Source organism: Nipponia nippon, unplaced genomic scaffold (genome assembly GCF_047370975.1).
Source record: "Nipponia nippon isolate SJK-2023a ecotype South Korea unplaced genomic scaffold, ASM4737097v1 scaffold_1, whole genome shotgun sequence".
Taxonomy (NCBI): Eukaryota; Metazoa; Chordata; class Aves; order Pelecaniformes; family Threskiornithidae; genus Nipponia; species Nipponia nippon.
Genome location: NW_028262290.1, coordinates 144,489,168 through 144,503,613, shown reverse-complemented (window position 1 = coordinate 144,503,613; position 14,446 = coordinate 144,489,168). Strand labels below are relative to the sequence as shown.

Sequence of the window (14,446 nt, the reverse complement as noted above, 5' to 3'; positions counted from 1 at the left end):
TTTGCTCTAAGTGGGCACTCTATCTCTCCAGTTCAACCCAATTTTTGTCATTGTCGACTTGAATACACATCCTTGCAGCCTTCTAAGCCTTAATCCCATAACTGCAGAATAAAGGTTGCTGGTTTCTGAAGGCAAAATTCATTGCTCCTTCACTGCTCCAAAGGCCTGCTCTTCCCAATCTTACTCTCCTGGTAAGTCACGAAAAACCTAATATTACGGACTGCAGCATGAGATCTAATAGAAAATTCAGCGTGTTGAGACAAAATAAGTATAATGACCTTCCTTTTTTTATTTCTAGTAACTAGATGCATTGCTTAACATGCTGCAGAGTGAAAGCCTGTGTTTAATGGTTGTATCACAAATATTCTTTGTCTCATTTCCTTACAGTCTTTATGGCAGACACATGCAGGCGAATCCTGAACCTCCAAAGAAGAACAATGACAAGTCAAAGAAGATCAGCCGTAAGCCTCTGGCAGCCAAGAACAAATAAGTCCCTGGCTTCTGCCTCTGTTTTTATATCTTTTACATTGCTTTTGCATGTGCCTATAATATTCCTACGCATCTCCTGTTACCCAAAAGAAAGCAGACACTAGAGGTAAAAGCAATTTACTATGTATACTGCTTTAGAAGATACTGCTTAAGGAATACAAAATTACATATTCTCCTAATTATGGTCACATTTATGTAGCCATTTAATATATCACTGTCAAACACATTTTCTATTTATATGTATATTAATGTCCTCTCTTCACATGTATCACGATCTCTTAATATCAGGGGTTTTGCACCTATATTATACGATACTAAATTTCATATAATATTCCAAGTGATTTTAATAAACGTCTTTATTTGTATTGTGTTTCAGTTTCTTCAGTAGGAGTTCTGAATAGTAAATTCCTTGAGGAACGCATGTGTCCAGTTTTCTGCGATGTGTTAATTTCTTGTGTAGGAATGTGATAGCATTTTATCTGATACAAGTTAGTTAAAATGTAAAGCATTCTGTTCAAGGAGTGAAAAATTTTAATCAGTTTCTATTTTTTTTTTACATTGCTATGTCCTGCTTTTTTGCCTTGAAGGTTATTTTGAAATCAAGGAGTAGGGGAAGGGAGAGAGGAAAGAAGAAAAAATGTCTTTGTAAAGAGCTGCCAATTGCCAGCCTCAATTTGGGGAAAGAGAACTTTCTCATTTGAAGAAAATGGTATTTCTGCCAATTTTTTAAGTGATCTTTTTTTTTTTTTAGGCAGAAAACCCAAATAATGTATTTAATCTCTGCTGAAAGTGCTTGTATTGAAGAGCTGTTCCAAATGGCTTTTGAAAATGCCACAGGTTCTATATTTATCTGTACAAAGCCGGCACCACAACCAAGCTCAGAAGCCGCAAATTGTTTAACATCTCAAATAGCTTCGGGTCTTACCAGTGGGGAATAAAAACCTAAAATCTACAGACAGTGATTTCCAAACAATTTTAGCCTTAGCAGAGCAAAAGCTAACCAGGTAACTGAAGGAGCACGAACAGATACTCATACCTAGATCGCTCGTGTCAGGACCTTCCTGCCCTTCATGAATTCATTTCATGAATTTCATACCCGAGCAACCCATTGCCGAGTTTCAGCTGCCATCCGGACAGCAAGCCAGGAAACATGCCCAGACTGCCAAACAGGCCCGTTGTGTTCAATGAGAGAAGAAAAGGTTTTAAATATCTCATGCTAGAAACGATACTTTCTACAAAAGCCATTTTGTATCTGAAGACTCTGTTACCAGGACCAGCCTCTCGATCGCATTTAGGATTACCCCAGCATTTAAGTAATACATGGTTGCCTTAGTCTGGGAATAGATGTATTGACATATATTTTGCAACAGATTTTTTGAATTGGCAAGCAGGGCTAGGAAGTTGGCATCAAGCTTTAGACACATTTTAAGTGGTCTTTGGTACTTCAGAAGAATGAGGCAGTCTTGGTAGGCAGATGGAAAACAGTAAAAATGGTAGACTTGTCAGGAACAGTCAATTCTATCTGTTGCAAGCTCTGCAGAGGATTTTCCGGACCTCTTAAGTGATCTGTCTAGGGGAACAGGTCCAACCAAAACAGGCCCATGGAGGCGCTAGGTTGGGTGAACGTTAAGAGTTCACAGCAAGAACTGGCCCCCAGCTGGAATGCACACAATTAAATCCAGCGTAGGCATTAACACGTGAGGGTACCTAATGACAGTAATCATCATGCTACAAAAAGCCCTGAAGAAATGGCAGTGAAATGTCAGAAGATCCCCGAACTGCTATTGCAAATTCCTTTTGGAACAAAATAAATAGCAAAGGCACCTTATCGGAAAGGGGTCTAGATCCTTCCCCAGTATCCTTCCCTGGCACTGAATGCTCCCCCAGCCCTCGGGGGTGGCAGTGCCCACAGGGCTGAGCCACTGCTTTCCTGACAGGTGCCTGCAGCCACGGCTAGAGCCCTACTTACAGCCTTGAAGATGTTTTACGTACGCTCACTTCCAGCTAAACTGGATTCGCCGCTTTTCTGAAATCTCCCTGGCTACACCTGGACATGGTTTTCTGTGAGCGGGGGAGCAATATGGCTCTCCTTTGATTTGAACAGAAATCCAGCCAGAGCTAAAGGCATCCGGGTGGTGTCTGCGCCTGCGTCCGTCACCTGCTCCGTGTCTGGGGGTTTCGAAAGAGAGAAGTTGCTACAGGGCTACAAGGGTTTCAAAGCATGGAGTAGAGTCTCTAATGTAAAAATAAAAGCTTGTTGGGGAAGGCCTGATAATGTTATTGGTGGGAAGCTACAGCACAGCTTTAAAATAAGCTGATTTTCAAGCATTAGTCAGATTTCCATTAACTGCTGTTGCAAATTTTGAAAGTGTTGAAAGACTCGAGCAAGCTCTCCTCTGCAGGGTTTCGAAGTATTGATTGGAGCATTCCTGGGTGTTCATAGCAAAAAAATCCACCCAGCCTTCCCACTTCTTCCCCCATGAAGGAGGAAGAAACACAGTTTTGACAAGCAAAAGCAAGAATGAAGGGTCTGGGGAAGAATAAGTGAAAGGCGTAAAGATGAGAAGGATAAAAGAAATCCTAAAGGGAGAAGTATTATACTGAAGATGGTGGCGGATGGGGAAAAAAGAAGTTTCTTGAAAAGAAAGATGAAAAAATAAGATAATGATCTGAGAAGACGATGAAAAACTGAAATGTATAAAGCTTTACAAACAGAAAACAAAATGGGAGGAAAAGGAGTGCTCTTCAGAGGCTCAGGGCAGAATAAAAGACATGGGGAAGAAAAGCAAACCATCTGGGAGGTAACATGCTAATGTTTTAGTGTTTTTAAAAAGGTACCAGCTTCTTAAAGCAAACTACACAACAGTTTTAATGTGAGTTTGATGATTTTATGTATCTGTCCTCTAGAGTCATCACTTTTTTAATATTTAAAAACAACTCATTTCATTTTACTGGGTCACATTTATTTCCCCACTGTACTTCAAGGAAAGGAACTGCTGTGTCCTACTACGGTGAAGCAGTTAATGAGCATCGCGGCTCGTGATAGTCCCTCTGATGGTCCCCATGGTCATTTCTCCAGAGGATCCATCAAACTGAGGCCCCTTCCAGTGAGCCCTTGGGTGCTGCCCCGAGGTGAGCAATCGTGTTGTGCCACCTGGAGCACAGAGCTCTGTGAAGGCAGCTCTTTGCTCCTCTGGTCAATGTTGCTGCGCTGGCCTGGTTGACAATGAGATCCCTGATCTCAAGGTGCCTTGAAAAGGACTTTTTTGCCATCCGTTCTTTCATGGGCACTCGTTCAGGTTGCCTCTTTGGGTCAACCTCTCATACAGCCAACAACATGCCACTTCAAGGGGAGAAAATGATTCCTGTGAGAAAGAAATTTGCTTTCTAAGCTTTCCAGCATCTGGGAGCTCTTTGAAAACAACGATGCAGGTAATTCTCTGTTTTTATTTTGCATATGGTGAACTGGAAAGAGTTTGGCGATTTTTTGCACACAATGCATCCTGACGAAGAAAACTTTTCTAAATTACCGTGAGACCGGTATGCTGTGCCTGTGCAAAGAGTGGCCTGGGGAATTAATGCTTCTTGCTAAAGATAGGGCACAGTGAAGCCAGAAATCCCACACGTGCAGGCACCATCCATGGTTTTCTTGTACTTACAGTGTCTGTTAACCCTGTATTGCCTCCAACAGTACTCCTGAGGGAGAGATAACAGTTTAAAAAAAAAGAAACAAGCAAAAATATCTCAGCTCTGAGAACTTGGGCACTGCTGTTATTCTCTTTCTTATTTAAAAAAGATGTGGGCAACAAAATTGTGATTCTAAAGTTTCACCTTTTTATGATTGTTAGTCTGGAAATATGTTTCCCATGGAGTCACTGGTATTCAAGCATCTTTATTTTGGTTTTAGCCAGGTCTTTCCTATTAAGGAAATGACACTGTAGCATCTGTTCATCAATTAGCTGCCAGCCTTACAGCTGGCAAATCACACCAGCAGCATGGGCATTTCTCCTGAAATGGCAGCTTGTTCGGAGGTATGATCCGAGCCAGTATGGCCCTCGCCTGTCCTCCCTCCAGCACCCCGTGTCCTCCCCATCCTCCCCCTCTGGGCTCTCCCCACCACGCTGCCATGCGCAGGGCCAGGTGCTGGGCTCCTGGAGGAGCCGGGGAGAGGGAGAAACCTTCCTCCTGCTCTGCCAGACCCCCTGCTCCCTCCCAGGGAGCAGAGTGAGGTCAGGAGACATTTCCAGAGCCAGCAATGCTTGGGTGCTCCGCGCTGGCTCGCGGCTTGGTGCTGGTATGAAAGCTGGGAGGGCGAGTCTGTGCCGTCCCCACGCGTGCTGAGCAGCAGGAGCTCCGGAGACGGGTAATATTTCCAGTTTGGAGCGGGTGGTAACTGTTAATATCCTCATGACAACCAGGAGGAGTGAGATTGTCATCCGTTATATTAGTTGTTAATTTTGTAAATATTAACAATTTCTAGGATTATGGCACAGGATGTGAGCTGTCAACTTGCTTTATTTTCCTCCTACTCCTTCTTGCAATGACACATCTTTTATACTCCCGGATTCGTGCCATGTGTTTGTTGCCTTGCGCTGACACCGGGGCTGGCAGATGTTCTGGGACGAAAGCATGATAACCTCCCAAAAGTTAGATTTTCTTCCCCTCCTGGGTACTTTGTTTCCTCTGATCTAAGGAGAAGTAATTTGCCTGTAAAGCACAGTGATTTATAAATACCTGTGGTTGGTTTCCATCCAGCGCTGCCACTGAAGCCGCTGCCTTTGGCACAGCTGAGCTCCCGCCTCCCAGCTCACCTGCGAGTGCTGCATGCAGGCGCTGTGCTCCTCGTCCCCCTTGGAGCAGGAACTGACTTACAGCTTGCCAAGAACTGTTTCCCTATCATGAAAAAGCCCCTAAAACTGACATTTGACAATATATCTCAAGAGCAAAATTTTAACCGTATTTTTAGATCAAGGAGCATGGGAATCACACGAGTGCCAGCCGTGGTACTCACCCCTGCAGCTTGATAGACATGTTCGGAGGCAGCTTTAGGGACGAGGTGCAATCGAGGGCAAAGCAGCGGGGATGGCAGCTTTGCCAGGGCACTCACTCCTTGCCTCGGCTCCCTTGCGGCTGGCAGGAGCCTCTCTGCCCGCTCTGCCCCACTGCTGTGCTGCGGGCAGCCCTGAGTGCACAGCTGGTGCCCAGCCAAGCGGTGATAAGCCCCTGGCCGAGCGTAGCTTCACAATTTTCCTGACATCCCGGTTATTCAAGATAATGTTTCAAATGACCTGGTGCCGGGGCAGATGCCAGCACGAGAAGGAGTGGGGAGTGTGGCCATGGCTGGCCGGGTGCTAGCAGGGGGATGAGCCTGGCGCTGAGCTGTCCCCTCCAGCCTGGAGCGATTCATGCCTGTGCATGGCGGCATGCAAGCACTGGACAGAGTACCCCCAGTTTCATTAATTGTTTTAATGGGGTGCCCTCTGCAAGGGCTGGCGTCCTACAGGCCCCTGGGGAAAGGCTTGCCCTCTGCCTGAGCCTGGGCAATGCTGTGCTTCTCTTGGTTTGGCTAATCTTTGCTTTGCTGGAATGGAAATCGCAGGCTGGTGGCAGCGGGTTTCCCAGCAGCACGGAGCTATTGCCAGGCAGAGCCTGAGAAGTGGGGCCGCCTCCCACCCTGGCAATTGCCCCGTCATCCTCACGAGCCAACCCTGCACCCGCTGGGGCCACCCTGGGCTCGGTCAGCAGCGTGCCCCAGGACCAAAGCGCCAGGGCAGAAGTCGCTCCTAGGAACCACCCGTGGGGCTGGGCATGGCAGCGCCTCGCTGGGGAGCAGCCAGAGGGGAGCAGAGCCAAAGGGCTCGTCTGAGGCTCAGCCCTGTGACCCAGGGCACTGCTGGAGGAAGGGCAACGCCACGAAGGCCAGGATGTGTGCTGGGATGGCGGTGGCTCAGGCTCGCAATGGCAGAGTGGATTTTAGCTTAATACTGGGTGTTATTTTCCCTCCAGCCACGTGGTTTAGGATGTAACATCACAGCAGTGGCACAGACAACTGGTGATCTTGTCAACTGCCCCCTCGGAGGGCTTCGTTTTAGAAACCATACTGTTGGTGGCCTGGTTTGAGCACCTTCAGTCACCTCTTATTTGTTCTCATATCGATCCAGATACTTTATTTTAGGTAGCTACTCAAACGCTCCTGGCATACGTGATTTGCCAAGATCACACAGAAATGAGCATCTGTGTTTGGAGCAGAAGAGAGCGCTGATTCAGAGGAATGAGGTACACGGGTGCTTACTGGGATATGATTTTAGCAGCTACCATCCAGACCGTCCAAAGTGACTTTCCTGTCTCGCTTTCTGGTCGACTTAAGGTACTCAAAGATTTCTGCTCGCCCGGTGATATCCAGAGATGCATTAAACACCTTGTAGATCAGGAATTCAATACTAATCCATTCTGAGGGCAAACATAAAAATCAAAACTTTGATTTAAATTCAGGTACCCTGCCGATAATGTATAGGCTTGGAGCTTAATTGTCAGAAGCTCTCAGCTGCTTGTGCAAATCGGAAGAATGACCAGCAGCATTGAGAAATGCAGTTTTCTGCCTTTGCCAGCAGTGGGTGCAATAATACAATTAGAACAGCGAGGAAGGAAACACCAGCCCTGAACAAATATTAAGGCCTGAAATCCTTTTAATTCCTCGTGTTTCTGGTACAAAACCATGCCGAGGCAGTTCACAGTAAGTGCGACTGTCACCCCCAGGCTTGGCAGGGTGTCCCCAGGGAGGCCGCTGGTATTTCCTTTCCCCTCACTTTGCTTTTACATCAACTCCTCCAATTAAGAAACCAAATAATTCAGAGGCAGCCATGCAGCACAAAGTGCCATAGCAAGGGCTAAAAATAGCCCCGAAGTCTCGGAATAAACAGCTCCTGGGCTGCGCAGCAAGCAGAGCCCCGTTGCGATGCGTGCGAAGAGGATGGCAGCCCTGGTTTGCCCCATTTGGGGGGCAGCCAGACCCCCCGCAGCTGGCCTGGCTGACCCCTCGGGCTGGAGTTGGGGGCACGGGGAAGCCCGTGAGGGCAGGCCCTGGCAGCGGTGCTCCTCCGCGTCCAGAAGCCAACTTCTGCATCCCCGAGGTAAGCGCTGACCTAGAAATGAGCTGGGCCTGGGTTACGGACCTGCCACTGACAGCTTCGCAAACAGAGAAACATGGGACAAAACTTAACAACCATTCCATTTTTCAGCAAGAAAACAGAAACACCCACCCCACCCCGCCCCAGAAATAAAGATTGAAAAATAATTTCTCCACAGCCCTTGAAATGAAAGGGGGGGGGGAAACATGGGTTTGGGAGGAAAATGGAATTTCTTTTGACTGAATAAGGCACCAGGGAAGGCCAGGCCGCCTGGCATAGCTTCACAGCTAGACCCACAGTCCTGTGAGGTACAGGTGGTTATAAAAAATAAAAATAAAAATAAAAATAAAAATAAAAATAAAAATAAAAATAAAAATAAAAATAAAAATGTGCATCCAGTTCTGCATAGAAGTTTTCTGTTCTTGTAAACCCAATGAAATTAATCATTACATTTATCTACAGGCTGTTCTATAAAATCAATAAGCTCTAGCACTGCATAGCATTCAAAATATGACAAGGCACTTAAACTTTGCCAACTCAATCCAATTAATGATATCTTCGTTAGAAAACAGTCATTTTTATAGAGTCAGTTGACTCTTCAAGGACTATAATACAAGCTTGATATAAGCTCATTGATTTTTACTTTATGATTTCCAGTTGAAAGCAAACAGAGATCACTCGCTTTATAAAACTGTGAAAATATGTGTGTATTTAACATACCAATATTATTTATAAGCAGCAGCTAATATTTAAGTGCCTCTTGGACGCCTTGATAAAAGTGGTTCATGAATTCAGCCCTCTCAGATGTTCAGAGGATGTTCTTCCACATTATTGCTATCGTCATTTGTCTTTCCTCTCTGACATGTGCAGTTTTTTATGCAGGAAAACTCTGTAGACGAGGCTCGTCAGCAAGGAGGAAGGCAGCCTGAATACCTATGAGGTGTCGCTGGAAACCGAGAGCCTCCGAAAATCCCAGCCTGGCTCTCCCATCTTTCCACGCAACAGCCTGGGAGCTTGCAAGGCAGAAGGGTGACCAAGGGACCCTGAGGAAAGCAAGAGTGGGATGACACTGCAGGTGGCAGGGAAAAGCTTATCGGGTGGTAAGGACTTTTTGGCGTGATGGGTCGAGGGAGAAAGGATTGGTTTGGAGTGGGGATTGGAGGGAGGAGAAGGACACAGAGATTCATCGGGTGCTCGTGAAGCTCACAAGCCCTCTTGGGAAATGAAAGGTAGAAGACAAATCCTGCAAAAACGTACACCAGGAGGTGAGCAGCATTGAGCCCAGCTCCTCCCCAAAGTGCAGGTGGGGGCAAGAACTCTTCTCTGCCACGCGGTGATGGTCGGCGCTGCGTGCCCGTGGGTTTTGGAGGGGTGTCCCCATGCTGTGTTGCCCCTCAGCCACCCCCCACATCGAGCCAGTCGGGACAGATGGGCCCGAGCCAGGGCCAGAGCCGAGCCTTGGTGCTCCGTCTGGGACTTCAGCGATGCAAATCAGAGCTGAAAACCGCAAGTCACAGGGGAAGTGCCCCAGTAAATGGCGCTGGCAAGAGCGGGTGCTCAGTCCCGAGGGCAGGAGGACTGCACTCCGTGCACACAGGCCCTGGGGGCTGGTCGGGCTCAGCGCCCTGCCAGGGTTTACAAGAGGTTTGATTTCAGTCTCCAGGAGCATCCAGGCACTGAGAGGCAGACGATGCCTGGATCCAATGGGATTTCATACTTTTTGAGCTAACGTTCATGAGGTTAACATGAGACCACCCGGTTTGAGCAGTGGTTTTGCTGGCAGGGGACAGTATCGCCTGCCTTCAATAAATGCATGGAAGAAATCAATTTCACCAGCAGGAAGGTGCCGCTCCTAGGTCTTCAGGACCGGCAGGAACGTCTAGGTAAATCACATCAGTGCCACATAGTTCTTAGTCCTTACTAGGGCAGGCACATTCGTAAGTGCAAATAAATGCCACAATAATGGAAAGTGCTTGGGTTTTGGTGGTTTATTGTCACTAATAAGAGGCTCTCGTTAAAAGTCTGAATCTGGGAGGGAAGGATGAGCCAAGCTGCTTCTGTCCCATCAATGCCCAGATCTTCCCACAACCAAAGGAGGGTGTCCAGGGAATGAGGATCTGGGGTTTCAAAGAAAAAGACAAGAAATGAAGAGAGGAGTGAGTTTTGTTTCCTTTCCAAAAACATGAGTCTGTTTTCAGTCACGATACATCAGATACAGATGAAAACAAAAGAAAAAAAAATGCATTTCCACAGTAATTATTTGCCATTACGTGGTGCGTTACTTCTAGCTTCGGCAATGCCTTGCCTAGCCAAGGTGATGCAAGCACCGGGGTGTCAGTGGCACGCACCGGAGGTTGCCACCCAGCACCCGCAGGTGGGGAGGGGTTGCAGACGCCCTGGCACCAGGCACGGGGCTGCATCTGCAAGTGGGCGCCGCCTCCGCTGCGGCAGGAGAGCCGCAAGAGCCAGCGAGCGGCCAGGGCCGCTGCCATCGCCAGGGCGTGGGTGCCGGGGCTCGGCTCAGCAGGCAGGAGGACTTGGCGGTAGGAGCCATTCGTGGCGTATTGCAAGATATACAAGGCTTCATGCCCCTGCGAGCTCGAGTCTTCGGGGAGGTGAGCTGTAACAATCACCGAGGAAAGCTGGTCTGAGTCCTCCAACTGCTCCTTCCCCCCTTTCCCATGCTGGGAAAGATATAACAGGGTGAGTAATTGGACAAGTCTCAAAACAATTGTTTTGACGGTCTTGAAATCAGCCAGGTTAATAGAAGTTCCTCAAGCCAGCAACAGGGGAAGGGGAGGAAAAAGCAGTGACAAGAAGAGGCGATTGGCAGACCGCGCCAGGGGAGCCCAGCCCAAGCCGGGGGAGCTGCGACAGAGCCGGCACCTTCTCACAAACACGAAGGCTTTCCTGGAGCAGGCAATCCATTTCTGGCCGGGGTGAAGTGTGAGCACGCGTAACAGATGCCTCGGTGCTGCCCGCTGCTTTCCTGCGGCTGAGGGGCGGCCCAGGGGCTGCTTCCCTACGCTCCACCCGGCCGCCGGCATGGGCCAACCCCGCAAAAGGGCAGAGACCTAATTCGGCTGAGGGCAAGCCTCTTGCGAAGGAGAGGCTGGGTGCAGCAGGTGAGAGCGGTGAGAGGAGACCGAGTCAACCACTCTTCACGCATCCCTGTCTGGGTAAAGCCTGCCTGGTGACCCGGCTAAGCCCTGCTCCAAAAACTAGCAACCCCAGGGCCGCAGCAGCGAGCTGGGGGGCCGGCGGCATGTGAGAAGCACTGCCCGGCTGGTGCGGCCGAGGCGGCGGCCATGGCCCCGCCGCCTGTCAGTGGCGGCTGCATGCAGCTCCATCCCCGTGGAGGGAAGCTGCCAGTGGAAACACAGCAGCAAGAAATCCCTTACAAGAGTGAGTGACAGTAATTGGGAGTAATTGCAGCAATGCAGACATGAAGAAGTCTGTTTAGTAATTCACCGCTCCATCTAATATGAACAATCCCCCCTCTAAAGTGATGGTTATGACTGCGGCCTCGTCATTTTTTTCAGTCTTCCCTTAAACTAATTGTAAACTGAGATAATCAGTTTCTGTGGGATTATTAAGAAAATCGCACATCTATTACATTTCTCAAATAAGCCATTTTTCCACCTTGTATTTACTTAATGTCTTTTTCCTTTTAGTCACCCTTAAAAAGAAGAAAACAAACGTCATTTGTCGCTGAGGCCTGCTCTCCTGGTTACAGGTGCCATGGCAGACGTTTCCTACCAGGAAGGCAAATAAAATTCGGCCCAAATTCTGAAACACTTCCACAAGGATCACGACTCCTGTCTCCAAGGTCTTGCAGCACCTCGATTTTCTTGAGCGTGATGTGACACTAAAAGAGAGGGAGGCAGCCATCAGCAGCCAGTACAGGAGCTTGCTCTGGTAACAAGGCTGACCCAGAATTTAGGCCGAAGAGTGACTGCTGGCACCATGTAAGACCCTTGCCCAGATACCAGCCTTCAGACCCGTTTCAGGTGCAAAACTGCCAATGAAGCCCAAAGCACGTTTGCTCCGTCTCATGCCTTAGTTTTTTATCTGACAGGGCTTCCTACCTTTTCCCTCCTGCCTCCCAGCTTGTCTGGTGGCCATGCCAGCAGGATAGAGGGCTTTATTTGTATTCTGTAGCACCGATGCTCAAAAAATTCAAGCGTGATTGAGAAGGAAAGGCACATGTGTTTGGAATAACCTTCCTTCAGTCAGTATTTTCTGTTTCAGCATTACCAACCAGCAGAGGAGGCTCAGCTGCCTTTGAGGCTGTACTCGTGCAAGCTCACCACATTGCTGAGAGCCCTGGAGCAAGGGCTGGTCTTCAGCCCGGCTGCTGGGAGTCAAGTGGTAGCACTCCGAAAAGAAAGGACATGGGAAACTGAGGGCGAAGGGTCAAACTTCTCAACGGAGTGGGCGAAGGAAGGTGCACCTGGGTGGGAGTTACAAGACATTATGAAGATGAATAAACCTTCACGACCAGGACAAGGAGCACGGTGCCCTGCGCGGGGACAGCCATGCAGCCTGCACCGGTGGGAGCCCTGCCTGCTGCCACCTCTCGCCACTCACCCCACTGCAAGGACCGAAGGCTGAGGGGTCCTTGAAATAAATTTCCTCTGTACCCAGGGTCTGTGGTAAAAAGCAGTATTTCCACGTTTCTGAAAGCCAGGCCGCTTATGTGGGTGTCTGAAAAGAGTTAATGGCACCACAGTGGGAATCCTCTGCCCTTATTTCACAGAGCGTGTCCCTCACAATTTCAAATAAGACAGGTTCACCAAAAAGCTGGTGGAGTTCCCGTGAACTTTCCTTCTGAGCAAAGTATGCTAAACTGCTTCTGAGTAGTGCAAAATGCTTTAATCTGATGGTTGGTATTCTGGTAAGCACGTCGTATTCTTGTGTCCATCGGTCACAGTTCCCCTGTCAGGCAGCCTGTGAAGTGACTTCCCCTTCTGCGCACGCAGGTGGGCTATAGAAAATGCAAATGCCTTGTAAGCAAACTCGGCTATGACCCGCCGTTACATTTCAGGGTCACCGCTTGGGTGCACCCAGTAAACGAGGTGGACCATGCTGGCTGGGTGCAGCTCAGAAAGAATATGAATAATTCTGATTGAGTGGATCTGGCATAGAGATTAGCACATAAACCGAGGATCAGAGGTCAGAGCAGCACAACTAGAGCATTTGAGACACGGATGGTTTGGATCTGGATTTCCTTAATTCTCTGCAGCAAGAGTTTTGCTTGACCAGCCTATAAAATTTTGGGAAAAAATGGACAAACGTATTATGCATTATGATTTATCGCATATGGAGACTCTTTGTGTGCTCACTGCTGTTGAGCACTGGAGTGTTAGCACTCAGGTCCAGAAGAAAGTCCCAGTAACTTCTTTATACTGGTAAATGAGCAGGCTTTCCTTCTGCAGCTGAGCCCTAGCAGTGAGCAGACAGCCATCTGTGGGGCAGGTCTTGGTGTCTCTGCTTCCCCCTCTTTCCCCTTTGGAGCCGGCCACAAGACTTGGACAACGGTGAATCTTTGAGCCGGGTTCAGCGTGGAGCAGCGCCGTTTCAGGCTCTCCCCTCCTAAACAGAAAGCGTGCGTCCACCCTGAGCTTGCAGGGCAAATCTGCCCCCGTTGAGTTCAGAAACTTGGCTCTAAACAGAAACCTAGGCACCATCTCTAGAAATAATCTGGCTTCTCCATAGTATCAGGAAAAAAACTTGCCAATGTTGGATTAAAAAAGGAATTTTCTGCCTAGCGTGCTCAAATAACTTCATATCCATCATGCTGGAAATAGCTGCCAGATAGCCAGTCTCACTCATCATACGGACTCTTCCTATACCGATACCTAATCCTTTTAATTACCCACTGAAGAATGACTTGTCTGCCATCAAACAAACCCACTCAACTCAACCAGTATAGATGTAATAGCACTCTCTTGGGCACTTCTCAGAAATCCCACCAGTGCCTAGCTGGGTTTCTGCATTTATGGGACCTATGAGCACAGGCTGGTGGCTCTCATCGATATGCGCCGGAGCTGGGGCTTGGGCACCCCCAGTCAGTCCTAAAATGCAGTTTGTTTGTGCAGTCGTCCCACCGCCTGCATGGTTTTTGGCATCTTCACAGTAATTCCAATAAAGCTGCTAATTTCTGGGAGAAAAATGACAAAGCCTGTTTCACTAGCAAGCTATCAAAAGCAACTTCTTTGATTACTAAGTGAGGCAAGAAAATGAATCAGCTCCATTTTCTTGCAGTGTTTTTGGTATTCTGTTGGTGTTTCTAAGATTTCTCATCTCCTGACACACTGAGACATCCATCTTCAGTTACAGTGAAAACCCACAGGTTTGCAGAAAAGTCAAAAATTTGTCCTCATCTGCTGCCTGTGATGCAGTCAAATGTTTCAACCCAGCAGCTCCAGAATATCTCATCCCTTTTGCGGTGTTTGCTCAAGTATGTCCGCTTCTCCCTAGCTCTTTGCTCCTCTCACGGTGTTTTTCGGCTAATGGCTGTGTTTGAAGAGGGCTTCACTATGCACTTGCAGCAATACAAACATCAAGAGCCTCCGAGGTGCCCTGTGAAGAGGCTGGTAAACAACAGTGCAGCTGTAGGAAAAAGGCGGGAGCGAAAGTAACACCCGCGTGGCAGACGGACCCAGTACACCTCATGGAAACACATCGACAAAAATAGGAGGGGTATGGGAGTATGAAGTTAAACACGGAGCTACAGGACAGTGCCCGTGGGGAAAACACAGAGACAAATACATTTTTCAGAGAGAGAACAAAAAAAAAAAAAAGAAGAGGCATTGTAATTCTGTGCA

The 14,446-nt window shown here is 48.1% G+C and overlaps 1 protein-coding gene and 1 long non-coding RNA gene across 2 annotated transcripts in view; both read left to right on the top strand.

Moving 5' to 3' along the window:
• The window catches only part of RSU1 (Ras suppressor protein 1), a 110,049-nt gene extending 109,195 nt beyond the window's left edge, over positions 1–854 (top strand). The window contains exon 9 of the mRNA XM_087775893.1: positions 388–854. Coding sequence (XP_087632019.1) covers positions 388–490 — 103 coding nt within the window. The 3' untranslated portion in view covers positions 491–854. The remainder of the gene's footprint in view (positions 1–387) is intronic.
• Positions 855–7,917: 7,063 nt separating this feature from the next.
• Positions 7,918–13,190, top strand: LOC148057649 (uncharacterized). Its single transcript, XR_015708460.1, has 3 exons — positions 7,918–8,716; positions 11,291–11,584; positions 11,868–13,190. It is a non-coding gene; the product is annotated as an uncharacterized LOC148057649 (long non-coding RNA).
• The last annotated feature ends 1,256 nt before the right edge of the window (positions 13,191–14,446 follow it).